This window comes from Colobus angolensis, unplaced genomic scaffold, assembly GCF_000951035.1.
Source record: "Colobus angolensis palliatus isolate OR3802 unplaced genomic scaffold, Cang.pa_1.0 Scaffold469, whole genome shotgun sequence".
Taxonomy (NCBI): domain Eukaryota; kingdom Metazoa; phylum Chordata; class Mammalia; order Primates; family Cercopithecidae; genus Colobus; species Colobus angolensis.
The window spans coordinates 697,705-715,233 of NW_012118143.1; the positions used below are offsets into that span (position 1 = coordinate 697,705).

Below are 17,529 nucleotides of genomic sequence, written 5' to 3' on the forward strand. Positions count from 1 at the left end.
TCCTGAAAATTGTAGAAAAGGTTTCTTGTCAAGTTCCCCAGCACAAGTGTGAATGCTCTATTTTTGAGTACCTACTAGTAGTGAAAGGACACATTGTGGCCAGCCAACTCAAATTGCTACCCACATTTAATCATTGTAAATAGAGGAAGCAGAGAGACTCATGTTATATTTTCAGAACTTACATGCTCAATACAGAACTATTAATTTAAAAATACCACCAAACATTCTATTTGAATTAATCTAGATTTCTGTGAAAAATAATATAATAAAAAATACAACTGGTGACTTAAACTTATATTACACGAGTATATGAGTTCATGCAGATTTTTAACTTAGTAAATACACATAGCATTAAAGAACAACCAGAGTAAATACAACTTTATAACACTTGGAAACAGTTCAGAATTGATAAATTTTCATTTTGAAAGACTTACAGATTTTACAGAATGAAATTATCTTTCCAAGTGGAAAAAGTACATCTATAAAATACAGACATGTATTGAACAGGGTTTTTCAAAAGAGCAACTAATTGTCCGCCTGTGAAATGAACATGTATCACTGCTAAGCTTTCACCTACTGTTGGTGCAGAATGCATTTTCTGAATGGCTGGATACAGAAAAGCAACAGAGAAACAAGTAATTTGAACAAAACTCGTGGATCACAGAAATTCAATAATGAAAAAATACTGAAAGAAATAAAGCATATCATCTGGTGTTCTCATACATTTGGGATTCACAATTACAAGGGGTGGGCAAATTATTAATTTTTACACATTGTGTACATTTGTCCTTGTTTTATGTTTGTCCAAGAACATGATTTAAGAACTATTGCAAAATGCCAAAATTGACCATGATTAACAAATGACCCTCACAGGCATCTAGGTGGAGAGCACATCTAATTTGATTAATTGGAAAGAACATAAAGTAGTAATCCATAATAAATACTAGAATAGGAGCACATTCCTTATAGCAAATAGGCAATACTTAGATTATTTACAGGGATTTTCTGGCATGGTACAGTCACAGTCACTATGTGAGGATGGAGAAGTTTAGCCTATCAAATATACTCTTCAAAGCACCAGGAGTAGACATACTTGTGCAGGAGCCTTGCACAGATGGCCAAATACTATACATACAGAATAGTCTGTTTTATAACTACATTGCCAGTGAGAAACTCTGCAATTGCTGCTCTACCACTAGTAAACATAAATCATTTAGCACTTCATCTGCGAATATTGTTGCAGTACTTCTTTTCAATTGCTGACACTTGCAGTCAATATGTATTTAAATTCAAACGTCAACGATGTTGAAAAAAAGCAGGAAGATGTCCATATCTTCATATAATACTTACAGCAGGTCAAGGAAAAAATCCAAATGTGAATTTGTTAGCAAACAATGAAATGTGTACTTCAAAATGTGTTTTCAAAGTTGTAAAACTTTTGGAATTAGAAAGCCACAAGGGCTGTTCAAAATCATCCTAAAAGAACACACAGCCTGTCTGTTCATTTGCTTAAATGCACATTGTTTACCTATCTACCAATTTGCCTACAGAAGATGTCATTCCCTAATAAAACTAAAAGCTGTTATTATGAGCTGTTGGTTTAGTCTATAGAAAGTGTCCATTATGTTGAAGAAGTTTTAAACATTTCAATCATATTTTTTCTCAACTGATCTTCCTCTACAAACAATCTTCCAACTGGAGTGCATCAACATTTCTTTCTTGATAATTCCTGAATTTTCAGAACTCTATAGAAGTTATTTTTCCCCTTAAACTTGGTTCAGAATTTTCAAATTCAATTAAAAATCTTTAAATTTTCTTTATTTCAAATACCATGTGAATACTGAAATCTTTTTAAATATGGGCAAGACAGCTCACCTACTAAGCATGCAGTCCATGTGCTATCATAAAACCTACTCTAAGACAACAGGATTTTAAAATTTTTGTTTTCAGGAAGAAATCAAAACTATACATTAGAACAAGGCGCCATACTACAAAAGCAGGTCCTTCTTTCCCCCCACTATTCTGGAAATGTAAACAAAAATATTTAAGTATAAAAGCCATTTTTGTACCTTTTTCTTCAAACATTTTTTTAACACCTCAATGTTATTAGGTGTACTTTATGCTTGGTATAGCAGAAATTCTCTATGCTCTATGCTGTTCAGAGGAATTTCTATTTTTCACTACCAAATATCACTGGTAAAGCTAAGCTCTTTGGAGGATAAAGGCAGCAAAGAACTGTTCCTATGAAATTCCTGGGTATCTTTCAGGGTGTTATTAAGGGGTAGCTGTCCGTTGAGTAGCGTCAGAGGCAGGTTACAATAAGTATGGTGGTTGCCTAAGGAAGGTACTGGCAAGGTCGTGGTTGGTATCTCATGTTTATAACCTCTGCAACAGTGCCTCATTTGCATTGAATCCGAATGGTGGAATTCAGGAAGACCAGCTTGAGATGACACCAGAGTGGCTGAAGTAGTGGTCATGGCAATAGAGGGTATAGGCTGGAGTTCTCCAAAAAGTCCTTGTTCTGCAGAGTCTAGAACATGGCACCGAGATAGCATTTCTTTTTTCTTGATGGGCATTTCATATACTAAGTGCTTCCAAAACTTAGAATTTAATTTGCTGCTTTTGGGTCCCTTCCACTTGATCAGGGACAGAAGTTTGATGCTGCGCTTTAGTGATTCCACTTCCTGGCAATTCACTTTCCCTTTTAATTCTGTACACTCAATCAAAATCACTTTGATTTCTCCACTGACTAGCATGTTATGGAGTCTGCTTTCCAGTTCAAAAATACTCCATCCCCGTCTGAGAATATAGTCTGGAGTTAGCACGATAATAAGTCTTCTGCTTTGTTCAACATATCTTGTGAGATCTTCCATGTATGCTACAAATCACAGAAAGAGAGAAAGAGTAAAACAAAGACATTGCCAGTCTTTAAAGCACCAGGTTTGCACACCAGTATAGCAAAGATCCAGTCTCTCACTAAAGTCCATCACATTTTCTTTTCTTGTATTGCACATTTCCTTCCCTAAAACTGAAAAATAAACTGCTTATAATTGTTATTTTCTTTTCCCTTACCATTACTTACAGTGTTTTTTTGGCTAACATAAACTCTGACTTCTTCAGAGCTTATGTGTATTTCAGTGATTTCTATTAATGTATTCTTTTAATTAATACATTCTATTAATGTATTCATTTAATTCAAGTCATGCTTCCAAGTTAGTGAACAACTAATCAAGGAGCCGATGAAAAGAGAAATGGAGCCTTTTAATAAATGCAGAGTTACCGTATTTATGGGGTTTGTTTGCTTTTCTTCTCTAATTTTCTTTATTTTTATTACTATTATTTATTGTAATTGACAAATACTAACTGTATGTATGGCCCCTAGTTCTCAACTACTAAACAAGGAGGGGGCTATGTATACTAACTACTTGAGAGATAACTGTGATATAGAGATGGTGGAAAATCTCTTCTAGAATCATAGCTTGTTTCTCCGATTATTTCTGTCATTTGCAAACTTAGGTTCGCCATTATGCCCTTCAAACCCAGAGTCAGGGAAGTGGTTTGTGCCCATGACTTTAATTGGAACTAGCTGCTTTTGTTCCAAGGAAGAGTGAAGAGTAGAGTCGGAGGTGGGGGGTGGTGTGAAATGAACAGTGAAGGAGTCTACCAACTGAAAAGTAAGTATTTGCCCTACTTTGTGGAGCAATTCTGAAAGTGAGATGAATATGTTATCTATGGCTTTTACATGGTAGAAAAACACTCAACTAACTCCGGATTTATTTATCACATGAAATAATCCCTTTGGAATCATGCTTCCCAAGTCTTATCTGCCAAAAGGGGAAACATACACATGTTTTAACAAATGGAGACTTAGACACAGGTGCTACACCAGAGAGCTGTCTTTCCGAAGCAGAACACAAGGCCTTGTCTAATGTACAGTGCCCTCTAGCAGAAGCAGTGCTTACCGAAAGAAGCATAGCAACATTTGTCACCACAAATCTGCCCAAGGTTACAGACTGCTTTCAAGGAGTCACATTCAGCACATATCGTGGGGCCACCAAACAGCTCAGTACAAGCAATTTGAAAAGAGAAACTTATTTTACAGATGCGTATTTTACAGATGATCTCTCTTTTCTAAAGTTTTATTTTCACTACTTGGCAGCAAGAAAACTTTTGCAAGTGAAAATGAACAAACTTTCTATATACCCTACAGATAAATAAGAAACTTTTAAGAGATACACATAGAATTGCCTATTTAACAATTTGTTGTTACTGTTCTTTGGGTTTTGACTTAATACATTTCAGGATCTTTCTCATGCAGTAGTTACAATGACTGTATCTGTTGGGATAAGGCAGTGTCTAAGTAGAGAGGGAACTTTTAAGAATTTTGAGTGCTTTATTTTAGAGATTATGCATTCAGGGGAAAAAATAAGCAGTGAAATCTGTAAAAACAAAATGAAACAAAAAAACCACCACACAAATAGTAACTGGGGAGTTATCACTCTGTAATTATCACTTAGAGAACTGGTGAAATAGAAGGGAAGGAAAGGTAGAAAGTTTCAATAGAGTGGAAAAATATTTTCCCAATGTATCAACAGCTCTGACTCTTCATTTTCTTCCTTTCTTTCTGCTCCCAAAAAGAAAGAAGTTATGTGGGAAGCTTCATCATTAGAAGTTGGATCTGTAAGATACAGTAAAATAAACTATCATGCATTTTTCTCATTATTCTTTTCACCTTTTCTCCAAAACAAAACAGAACAAAACCCAAACCCAGAATCATGATATCAATGCAGGAGTCAATGAAGATACAGTTTTACCAGGTGAATTATGAATTCATAATTAATTTTATAGAATCATTCTTCACAAAATAATTTACCAAGGGGCTCCTTTGAGTAGTATTGTTCCTTAATTAATTACAGCTTGTAATTTCATTTTAAAAAATTAAACCTTGTACAAACCTTGTCAGTAGCACTCTGTCACATAAAGTGTACCTCTAGGAACAACAGAATTGTATGTGTTAGTTTGTAGTCTAAATGTACTTTTCTTTCTTTCTTTCTTTCTTTCTTTCTTTCTTTCTTTCTTTCTTTCTTTCTTTCTTTCTCTCTTTCTTTCTCTCTCTCTCTCTCTTTCTTTCTCTCTCTTTCTCTCTTTCTCTCTTTCTCTCTTTCTCTCTTTCTCTCTTTCTCTTCTCTCTTTCTTTCCTTTCTTCCTTTCTTCCTTTCTTTCTTTCTTTCGAGATAGAGTCTTGCTGTGTTGCCTAGGCTGGAATGCAGTGGCACAAACACAGCTCTCTGCAACCTCGACCTCTTGATCTCAAGCAATCCTCCTGCCTCAGACTCCTGAGCAGCTAGGACTACAGGTGCCAGCCCCCACGCTTGGTTAATTTATTATTATTATTTTTATAGAGGTGGGGTCTCACTATGTTGCTCAGGGTGGTCTCAAACTCCTGGCCTTAAGCAATCCTCTGTTCTCAGTCTTAAATGCACTTTTAAACTATGCTTTTAGAAACTAAAACTATATCTATACATGAGTCTATCAACTTAAAGAAAAATAATTACAACCCAGGTATCTAAACTTATAAGAGAAACTGTATGCACATGTACTAATTCATTTGATTGGGATGTCATGGGCTTTGGCTTTGCTAGCTTCTTTTTGGGATGAGGAAAGGAACAGGGTGACATTTTCCCTCCATTAGTATGGTTCTCCCCTTTCATCCATCTATTATATTTTGCCATCTGACAGTTAAGCAGTATGCAATATTTAGGGTTCTTGGGGCTTCTTAGAGACTTACTAGACAGAATTTACATTTGCCCCCAGAAGGAATGCCTGTCAGTACAGGTCCCACTATACTCAGCTGCACAGGGTGTGGGAGTTAAAGGGAACCTTGGAGAGAGGGAGTGGTCCCTGTCTCCTGCATACTCCACTGGCTGTGCTTATTCTGGCAAAGCCTAGTGGAGAGTTGAGGCAACCATCCAGATAATTCCGGCTGAAAACCTCCTGTAGAAGAAAAAAGGTCTGAATTATCCTGGTTTGTCCTACATATACATTAATCATATGCACTAGAGTCAGTCAGTCAGTACATCAAAATTTTCCCTGGGCAGACACAGCCCTAGTGTCCCAAAGAAAACATAAGCCATTTGCTTGGGCCCTGAATCTCGTGTTCCATTTCACTTGGTGAAAAACCAAGTGGAAGTTTTCAGATGTGAAGCCCACATTTCACTTCTTGGGATGATGATCAGTGGCTGGGCAGCAACCTCAGTGTTTGAAAGCAGCTGGGGAGGTGCCTCTAAGAGCTGACTGGCTCTAAGGAAAAGAAGGAGAGACTGTGCCCTAGCTTCCATATTCTGGCTTGCTTTCTGTTTTTCTCTCTTTTTCTCCCCCATTTCCCTCTTTCTACCTCTGTCTTTATCCCTTTCTTTTTCTGCCCTTTTATCCTCTTTTCTTTTTACTTCCCTCTTTGTTTTCTTTCTTGCTCTTTCTTTTTACCTATCCCATTCTTCCTCTCTCTCCTACCTCCCTCTGCCTCCTTCTTCCTTCTCTTCTTAAGTTTTCTTTTGTTGCCTTTGGGAAAAGATAAGAACCTAGCCATCAAGGAAAATAAAAGTAAATGAGGAAGAAACCAAATAGGTAGAGTTCATAGTTTTTACTTGCTAATCTTTAGCCAGGGAATTGTTGCTGGCTTCTATGAAGCAAGTGCCCCAGTTTCCCCTTCACCTCAGAGTTGTATGTCTGCATCCAATGACTGTGATCTGCGGACTTATACATTAGGTCCATGTCCTGTTTTTGCATGGCTTGTGAGCTAAAAATGATATATGTATATATTTTTTAAAGAGTTGTAAAAGAGAAGAATAAGAAGAATATGATGCAACAGAGACCATATGTAATCTACAAAACCTAAAATATTTACTATCTGGACCTTTACAAAGAAGTTTTGCAACCCCTGAATTAAAGATCAAGGAGGGCGGTTGGGTTTGGAAAAGTTTCAAATAATATAAGCAGAAACAGGTATCAAGTTAAGACATTGCCAGTCCATAGTTAGTAGTAGTCCCTGACAGGCAGTGGGGTTTGCCCTCATAGGGTTGTGGATTTTTGGGAAGACATTTTAGAAACCTTCAAAAACCATTTTTAAAAGTGTGTTACCACGAAGAGATAATAAAGCAATGTTTTTCAAAAAAAAAAAAAAAATCCCTAAATCCACAGCACATATGAATACTCACTAAATCTTGCCCTGACTTGTTCTGGCAAATTTAGCAACTGAGTAGCAGGAATCCCTTAAAAGACTTTCTCCGCATAAAAATATGAGATATCCCTTAAATAAAAGGTCACTAATTCATTTCTTTGCAAGTTGTGGTTTGATGTAACTACTGATGACAGAAAAGACCAAAAGGGGCTGTGTCTGATAGCCTTCTGTTTCTCTAGACAAGTCTGCGAAACCACAGCAGATTATCAGACATGAAACAAAGCCAAGTACATTTAACCTATTTATAATCTTCAACAATTAGAGAAAGAAAAAAGTGTCCTTGAACATAGTTTTGATAGGGTGCTTAAATTGATATAAATTCATTTTTTCACATTATAAGTACAAATGAAAGAAAACTTTTCCTTTTGTCTCTGCTGGGAGTTGACAGAGAGTTAGGAAAATATTCTGGAATAAAATGCCTTGCCACTAGACTCCTTGGGATATGTACTTATTAGAGAGATGAAAAAATATCTTTCCAGTAGCACCAGTATTTGCAAAAAGCAAAGAAAGTTGCTACCTAAAGCCTTATTAAAAACAAAGCAAATTCAATTTTAAAATCTCTTTCAAGGGCCATTGTATAAAACAAAATTCTAGTGCATTTAGAGGAGAAATAGAATTAGATCTAGAAAAGTGACTTAAAAGCAAATTATACCATTCATTAACAAAGGAAAAAGGCAAACTGAAGGAGGAAATAGAAGCAGGAAGAATGGCAGCCCCAAAAGAAATTGCTTCTAATGGGAGACATATACTTTTCCAAAAGAACTCAGTACTTTCTTAATTCTCAGGCCACTGAGTCTACTGCAGATGTAGACAAAAAGGACATGGGAGAAAAAACTCTATATTCATGAATTTTTATGTGGTCTTACTATTGCTTACTAACCATCTGATTTCTCAAACTAATCAATTAGCTTCTTATAAATTATTTTTGTGTTGACACCTCCACTAATGTCAAGGTCATTATCAGCAGCATATAGGATATATTTCTTAAGAAGTTAAAATAAAAATACTTAGCCTGTAAACAAAAGCATAAGTTCTTACTTTCCAGATTCACAAAATAGTAATTTGATACGCTTAAATTCACAGCTATGCACAGCAGCTATTATTAGTTAAAAAGACACATCATTAGGCTGAGACAAGATGCATCAGAAGAGATAATACTCCACTAATTTTTGGTGAACATTAGCTAATTTATAACTATCAGCAATATTTATCAAACCTATAGGTTAATATATCAAGACCTGAAATCAAGCCTACATATGTTTCCTATATATCAAAGAAAAATATATTATTCACCACTACATAGTTGGGGAAAATATCTCACATTTGCTATAACTAGAGGCTTACAGTGGGTTACTTTATAATGTAGTCTTATTAAAAATACTATCTGAGTTTTATATAATGATGCTAAATACTAACCTATTGGCATACTCATACACATTGAGTCTATCTTGGCTGATGTTGCTAAAGATTTTAGGTCTTGATTCTGTCTCTGACAGATGTAAGATTCTGTGTCTGTTGTTTGCCATGGAGATTGAGGTTATATAATGTTAATTTAGCCATGTCTCTCTCTCTCTCTCTCTCTCTCTCTCTCTCTGTGTGTATAGGAAGCCTTTCTTATTTCTATTTTATTTTTATTTTTTGAGACGGAGTCTCACTCTGTTGCCCAAGCTGGAGTGCAGTGGCGTGATCTTGGCTCATTGCAACCTTTGTCTCCTGGGTTCAAGCAATTCTCCTACCTCAGCATCCCAAGTAGCTGGGATTACAGGCACCTGCCACCATGCCCAGTTAGTTTTTGCATTTTTAGAAGAGACGGAGTTTCACCACATTGGCCTGGCTGGTCTCGAGCTCCTGACCTCAGGCAATCCGCCCACCTCAGCCTCCCAAAGTGCTGGGATTACAGGCATGAGCCACCGTGCCTGGCTGGGAGCCTTTCTAAATACGTGTGATATTACTTGTCCTACAAAAACCTTTCCCGCCCTCTCCCCTTCCAAATTCTTGGCTTGATAATTTACAGTTAGCTGAGCTAAATTTCTTAGGCCGGAGTTTTGTTCTTTATAGTATGAGAGTCTTAATTAATTTTGATTAGTCATTGACTCAGCAGCTAACATGAATTTGCTGAGACCTGATGACTACCGGGAATTGTGTGTATTTACAGTTCTGAGTTTGGAGGCTATATTTCTAGTAATGAACCCTTTACTTTCACATTTCACCTGTGGGTGAGTGGGGAAGCATGGCAGTGTGAAGAATCCACTCTGAATGCTGTCCATATTTCTGTATTTTTTATCTTCTCTCTTCACCTCTTCACAGAGAGGAGAGGTAGGGAATGGGACACATTTAGAGATGACTGAAAGAAACGTAAAGTGGAGAGTAGCAAAGAAAGCGAACCTGCAAAATACCCTTCACCTCTTTCTTTCTCCCTTCTGAAGCTCTAAAAGCTTGTAGTGTAACTAATTCTCACTGGTGCAGACTTAATGAATATGGAACAAAGCCACTTACTACTTACAGTCTTTTCTGTGTTTCCTTCAGTACTTAAGACAATCTTATCCTGGTTTTATATTATTTTTTTTTGAGATGCCTTTTCTTTGTGCCACCCAAACAGCAGATTTCCTGAATGAAATTGTACATAATCAACTCTAATCTCTACCTCAAACTTTGATGAGAAACATTATTCTGTTGACCTCAGTACACTGCTGAACATATTGAAGTACAATTCTTTCTCTCTTGACTCTAACATGAAAGGGATGGTGGACACATACAATTTTATTCCATGTGAGTAAAGTTCACACAATATGTTAAATTTCCACGGTTGTTCATGTCACCCCTGCCTCAAACGTTTTAGGTCACAGACATCAGATTGTCTGGAAAACGATTTTATTACTCCCCAAGGACAACTTAATTAAATGGTGTCCAATCTGTTTGGCTATCAGAGGAACTAGTGGCAATGAATACTTACAGATCCATGTACAAAAATTTTTTTTGCATGCCTCACTTCAGAAGTGACTAGGGATCATCTGACACCAGATGTATTCTCCAATCATTTGTCATTTCATTGTCAGCACAATCACATGGCTAGTACTAAGCATTAAAGAATTGAAGATTAGATTAGTGAGGAAAGTCTACCAAATGCAAGAATGTAATCAGACATTATACTTTTTCCCTTAAATTACTGAAAGTCTTAGGATTCCTTCCTGGAAAATTGAGCATAAAGATAAATGAAAAGATAATTTGACATGTGAGGCTAAATTCTTAAATATAATCTTAGTAGATGTGGCCGATAAACCATAAGCATGATAATATTTTTAGTTTTCTAGTGTATTTCTTGAATGCAATCATGCATGAACAACTCACATAGGGATCCTCATAGTCTTTCTATAAATAGAAAGGGAACTTGAGGTAACAGCCTTCCATGGATTTTTTTTTTTCCTCTTCAAAGTCCGCTTAAACATCTGTAGCTTTTTCTAAAGCTTCATCCAAAGCTGGTTTAATTTATAATTGTTAATAAATATTGCATATGCACCTTTCAGCACCTTACCTTCTTACTTTTAAAGGGAAACACAGAGTACAGGATTGGGTTGTTTCTACTTTTAGTTTTAGAATGCTATTTTCTCCATCTGACCAGTGGCCCTCAGCCTGATTCAATAACTTTTTACATTTTTGGTTTTTATTTAATCTCTACAGAAACACTGAGATAAGATAGGCCCAAGAGCCTAAACGGTACTCATCCAAAAATGTTCCCAATCTCAGGATCTCAATTGCACAGCTGGGTTCTGTTGGTCACATGTCAGCTTCAGAGCACATCTGTTCATTCCTCAAGGATCCTCTAGGCCCCATGAACACAATGTGCTCTGTGTAGAGTAGTTTATACCACAAAACCCAGCAGCTGCATGGGTGAGAAAAATCTCTACTTCTCAAGTTTGTGTCTCTAGGCAGTTTGAATAGGGTGTTTTCTATCTGGCTTTCTTCTGGTTGCCTGTCACTTCTGACATTCAGATGCCTGTTGGCAACAAAGTTGCTCTCGCTATTCTCAGGGACAGATGTTTCTAGTCTGGGAAAAGACAGACCAAACTTTTACTGGAAAGTAAGAATTCTTGCCATATTTAGGCACCCAACCTGAGAAAACATAAGGAAGATCCTGGCCACAGGCTCAAGAATGGAAAGGTAGTCACTGCCAGGAAAATAATGTCCAGATTGGAACACTCAGTTTCAGCATTTAGGAAAAATATTTGCATCAAATCTCCCCATCTCTGCTGGTTCATAATGGCCAAAGGACAACATATCCCTGGTAGGGCATGGGTGGTTCAGACACCCTCAGTTCCCCTTGGAAAGTGACATCTTTGAAACCAAGATTTCTGAGAATTCTTGGTTATGTGTGTGTGTGTGTGTGTGTATGTGTGTGTGTGAGAGAGAGATTTTCATGTACTTCTGAAACTGTGTACATTGGAAAGGTTTGTGTGTTGATGAGGTTGAGTTGGAATACCGTGAGAGTAGTACAAAAAGACTGAAGATATATCAAAAGTGAAGACATTAAATATGAATGGATTTATGTCATAGATGTCATTAATTTGATTCATAGAAAATTATTGTTGTGGATCAAGAATGATTTTATGAAGCCTGCTTTCATAGTCCTCAAAGGCCTCATTGCTAGTTTTCAGAGGAAGGAGTAGTCTTAGGTCAACATGTTTTAAATGAGATGTGAGGGACAAACACAGCTTATAATACTGTAACTAGGTTTCCCTCCCCCCCCACAGGAATGTGTCTATATTTATATAGTATAAGCTGTTAAATCTGTACCAATGGTTGAAAATACAGACCACAGAAGCTTCTTTAATAACACATATACACCAAGTCAAAACGTTCTACTCTGTCATTCATGTGTAAATCAAGTATATTATTCATATACTTCATTGACTTCCTGAATGCGTGCTAAAAATGCTGAGGAAAAACTCATTAATCCTGACATGGTGACTGCTCAGCTAACTCTAAAATGTTGATGGAAAAGAAAAATTGTCAAAGGGCCTTTTTAAGAGCCTCTGCAGGTTACACTCGCAAATCGGAATTCAGAGAACATGAATTTCCTCGTTCAGGAAGGAAGGATTAAAATCAAACACCCTCCAGTGGTTGCATCTAAAAACTGCATAGTTGTCCCAAATGGTTTACTTGTAAAAGGAGTCTTCCTGTGCACCATTTAGAACTTAAGATCCAAGCCCCTACTCAGTCTGATTTTAAAACATTAAAAGAATTTTCTGTGGACTAGAAAATCTCTGCCCATCCTGATGACATTTTTTCAAACAAAATCAATAAACATCTATGAAGCATCTAATGAGCTCAAGTCTTCTGCTAGATGACTATAAGGATACAAAAATAAATGAGATATAGTCCTTGTCCTCATGGAGTTTATAATCTTGCTGGCTAGAAAAGACATAAATAGATGAAAAGCTAATAAAATTATTTTAAAATGCAAAATGTCACAGGAGAACAAATTTACTGTCGAATAAGTGATTATACACCATAAATTCTAGGGCTGGAGAGATTATTATGAACCTTTCACAGAGGCAGTGATATGGAGAAGGATAAGTAGGATTTGCAAAGTCATAGAGGATTAACATTAACAAATGCATTACAGGGATATACAATGTATATTAAAGGCACAGTTTGGCTAGAGTGGAAAGTATGAGTAGAGGAAGTGGTAGGAGACAAATTTAGGAGATAAATCTGGGTTGGCAAAAGATTGTAGAAGTGTTTAGCTAAGGGTTATAAATTTCATCCTGTAATAAATAGTGAATGATTCATTTGTTGAACACGGAAGAGACATGATCAAGGAGATGTACATGATATTAGTGGGGCTGAATGGATGGGAGGAAAGATAAGGAAGGTAGAGGGATAATTAACATTGAAGGAGTTAGATAATCAGGGCCTACACTAAGATGGAAAAGTGAGAATGAAAAAAATGCAAGGGACATTGGATTTGGGAGAAAGACACAGAAGAATGAAAAATGACTCTGAGGTATCAGGATGTTCCTTGGAGAAACAATAAATATAGGGTAGTATGGGGAAAACTGCAGAAAGAAATGAATGAAGGACCATGATAAGAAGCTTGCGGAATTCTTTCTTACATTTGTGGAGTAGGAAAAAATAAACCAGTAAATATTGCCTTCTTTATTCCTTTCTATGCATGTCTAAATGTGCATACTAATGTGCACATATCAACATATACAGACATAAATGAACCCTAAGAAAAGAGATGAACAATCAAAACCCATTTGTTTCCATTTGTCTTCTGTCAGCTTAGTGACCAAGGTAGCCTGCTGGTAATCTGAATAAATGTTATTGAGGAGCAGCATGATCTAGCAGAGTGAGAACCAAAGTCAAATAAATCTAGGTTCCACTGCCACCTCTACCATTTGCCAACTGTTTATCTTGGACGATTTGGGGGTTTTGCTTCCTCAGCATAAGGACATAAGTACCTATTCTCTCACAACACAGGGTTACTGTAAAAATGAAATGAAGTAATGTATGTGAAATTATTTTATACACTGTCAAGTACTGGAATATAAGCTTTTTATTTTGTTATTATCACATGTTGAAATTAACATGTTATGATTTGTAGTTACCAGTTCAATCTTCCCTTCTCAAGGATATCAGTACTTATATGCAAATGAGTTCTAGCACTTATATTTTCCTCAATGGCATTTTAAGCTCTTCAAAAGCAGGGACAATGTCTTAGATTTCTCTGTGTTTTCCTTACACTTTACTGTGTATGTGTATGCACTCTGGACATTAAAGAGAGAAAAGTACATATTTTGACTTGAAACTGAATTTATTCTGAAAGCCTCAATATAGCTTTCAATGTGTAGCACAACTTAAAATGGTATTCAAGCCTAGCATACAAGTGTCTTGAAAATAATTTAAATACACAGTGAGAGTGCTGTACCCAATGGCCTAATATACCTTTTTAAGTGGATTTTTCCATAAATCTGGAAATAAGTGACAAGGCGTAATGAATAACAAGGTTGAAAGGCATAGATTCAAAGCCATTAGTGACAATAATTGTAGGTATAAGTAGAAACACAGTGACAGAAGACTAGCTTTGGAACTGAAACATATTGAAAAGGCTTTAACTAACTTTTACAGATTTTTTTTTTAAAGATCATAATGCTTTTCAGGATACTAAGGCAATATAATAAAAATGACCATTATGGCACAATTTAGAAATCATACTCAAAATATTAGTAAGAATGCCTTTAAAAATATTCAGATGCTAGAAATTCAGAACACAGGCATATGGGAAAAATTTGGATTTAAGAAACTCTGCTATGAGAAACAACTGTCTAAATACTTGGCTCTGATGTTTGAAGCCTTCACATAACATCCTAAAAGAAACAGAACGTTTTAAATACAAAATTTGAAAGTACTTACTTCCACTTGGAATCAGGTCTCTTTCTGGGATGAAGAGTTTATATCCATAGTGTTTTTCCAGGACATCTGGCAGTACTTCAAGAGCAAACTGCTCTTCCTCAGGATTGTCACAGTCTAAAGTATCTTGGTCCACTTTTGTGTAAGAGAGATAGGCATCATATTCCTTGTTGTCTTAAACATAAAGAACAACAAAAGGGTTGTAACTATTAGCAGGTTCTCTTTGAGTACTAAGAGGCAGGGATAGCACAATAATTAGTGACTGTCTTTAATAATTGGAAAAAAATAAGTCACATGCCATGTTATAGGAAACCTAATCCCTTTCAAAATAACCTAGTCATATGATATGAATTGAAACTTATGCAATGGGCCACCTATAGTCTGAACAGAATAAAACAGAGAATTATTATTTGTGACTTTCAGCGACTATACGCATTTGTAATACTCAATGATGTGTGAATGATTAGCTCAGTGTGTTTGAATGCAGGACTAAGTAGACCAAAGTCATGGATTTAACCCCTTTATTTTCCAGTTGGCTTGGCTCTGTTACTTGGGCACAGACTATACCTTGTTTGCACAAATATGTGCAAAAGATCCAACAGGGGCTGGGCCCTAGAGTGTGGAAAATTGAAATAATCCAGCCTCGCTCCTGGAGACACTGTTCACAGCACATGCCATAGTTCCAGTTGGTTAGTGTCGTCATCTCCATATACAAAAAGCAGTTCATTACCAAATATTAGAGACAGCAGCTGGGTTTTATACAAGTGCATTGCCTGTTATTCTTGTTCAGTTCATGGCCAACTAATATGACACAAGCTTCCAAAAGAAGCCTTTGTTTCAAAATATACATCCTTCCAGTATTGCCAAATTAGATTTTTCCTCCACACATTTAGTCAGGGAGTTAACTGTGCTTTGCAAGTGTATTTTTTCCTCTTTTGCTGTATTGGCTCAGAGCCAGTCTCTCCAGAGAGAAAACGTGCATGTATGCATACAGTTTTTTTCCTGCAAAATCTTAATGAGCATAGCTACTTGAGGCGTTAGTTTCTGAAGGTTTTAGATGGGCCACATCCATACTGAAAAAGTTATAGTGAGATTTTCAAAATTTCCTTATTAAAAAAAGTTTTTAAGTTAATATAGTGAACACAGACTCATGTGGAACTATGAGTAAACTCAGTTACTTACAAATAATAACTGCAAAAGACCGGTAAGAATTTCAGGATTTGTTTCTCAAACACATCAATATTTTCTATTAAAACATGCCTAATTAGAACATACCTAAAACCTAACGAAAATGTAATTTATAAAATGAAGCAGCCACTCATTTACTTCCACCATAACCCACACCATGACTTCATTCTACATGCTGAAGGAGGAATAAACTATAGATATATGATGAGCTGTAGATACCCTCTTTTAGGAGTAGATGAGACCTCCCTATCTCTGAAGTAGGATTATGTTGTTCCAATTTTAGTAAGATTTTAGCCTTCACCACTCCCAAACGAAATAAATTCTGGTTATTTATATTAAGATGGTGCCTGAAAGAAAGAGAAAGAGTTAATACTCTTTAGCATCTTTTTTGGCTGCAAAAGGCTTCCATAAACCTTGGTTGGATTACTTGATCGCCTGGAAGCAGATGTACATGAAGGACTGCCCTGGGTAGTTGAAGAGATCATTTCGCTTACAAGTTGGGCGCATTCCACTGTCGTGCATAAAATTCTGCTTGGAAGTGAGAATGTTCATAAGCAATGCTAATGTAAGAACCTCCTGGTAATCCTAGCACCTCTGCCCTTGTTCCAATCACGTGCAGGATACACCTGCAGGCCCCTGACTTTCTCCAGCTATAATTACTCACCTGGGACTCAGAGCTGCCGATGACACACAGCTGGAAGAATAAAACAGGCCAAAGGACAAATAGCTCCATTCATATGAACAGAATATATTTCATTGTTCTTGATAGATAGTGTTGCTGCCTCAAACTCCATAATGTCAGACCAGACCCTGTTACTCTCTCTAACTTTGATAACTTTCCTATTTCACAAACCTCCCTAAATTCAACCACTTATTAATTCATTCAACAATTATTTGTTGAGCATCTGCAATGGCTGCTTGACTTCTTTACCCATCTGATCAGACCTTCTAGACTCCTCTCCTATTGCTTGTACTGACTATGGTTATTTGTCTTCCAAACATGCTAAACTCACATATTCTTGGTTCTGTCCTTACTGGTTCCACCTATATTCTGATATTGCAGTTCAATGCTACAAACACCCCTAGAAAGTACTTCTATACTTACATTTTCTAAGTTGTGGCAAAGAGCATGGATGTCTTTGGTATGTCTTAACACCCAACACATTGGGATTATAAATTTTACCTCGCATTCTAGAAACACACCATTCATTGAAAAAATGAATGCTTCTGGTGTCATTCATGTCTCTTTAAGATGAACTAAAGGTGAAGAGCTTATGGTGGCTGGCCAGAGCAGGAAGAAAGCTCTCAAAGCCACCATGTCAGATGTCCCAGACGCTCTAGGATACCAGCTAGTGAGCCAGCAGTGACACAGATGCTACAGTTTAAATAATGCACTCAACCTTGTGTAGACAGCCAAGAAAACCTCATGAATAGCTGCAGCTGTTGCTCACAAAGAGGAGCAAGATAGATAAACCAAAATCAACAACATGATGCAAATAAGGTTAACAGCAAGGCCTAAAAATTGTTTCTAAACCAAAAGGCTGTTCAGCAGCACCACTTTTCTAGGCAAGGCTAATGAGCCTTCCTCTGTGCTAAATCATGCTGACTAAGCTCATCTGAGGAACCAGAAAATAGAGCACAATGCAGACAGAACAGTGTAAGGAAGAGGGCTGGCACAGTGGTTACCATAG

At 36.7% G+C, this 17,529-nt stretch overlaps 1 protein-coding gene across 1 annotated transcript in view; it reads right to left on the reverse strand.

Annotated features, from left to right (window-relative positions):
* Nucleotides 1–2,011: 2,011 nt before the first annotated feature.
* IL1RAPL2 (interleukin 1 receptor accessory protein-like 2) overlaps nucleotides 2,012–17,529 on the reverse strand; it is a 658,444-nt gene continuing 642,926 nt past the window's right edge. The window contains exons 8-9 of the mRNA XM_011958337.1: nucleotides 14,654–14,824; nucleotides 2,012–2,878 (exon numbers count right to left, since the gene is read on the reverse strand). Coding sequence (XP_011813727.1) covers nucleotides 2,181–2,878; nucleotides 14,654–14,824 — 869 coding nt within the window. The 3' untranslated portion in view covers nucleotides 2,012–2,180. The remainder of the gene's footprint in view (nucleotides 2,879–14,653; nucleotides 14,825–17,529) is intronic.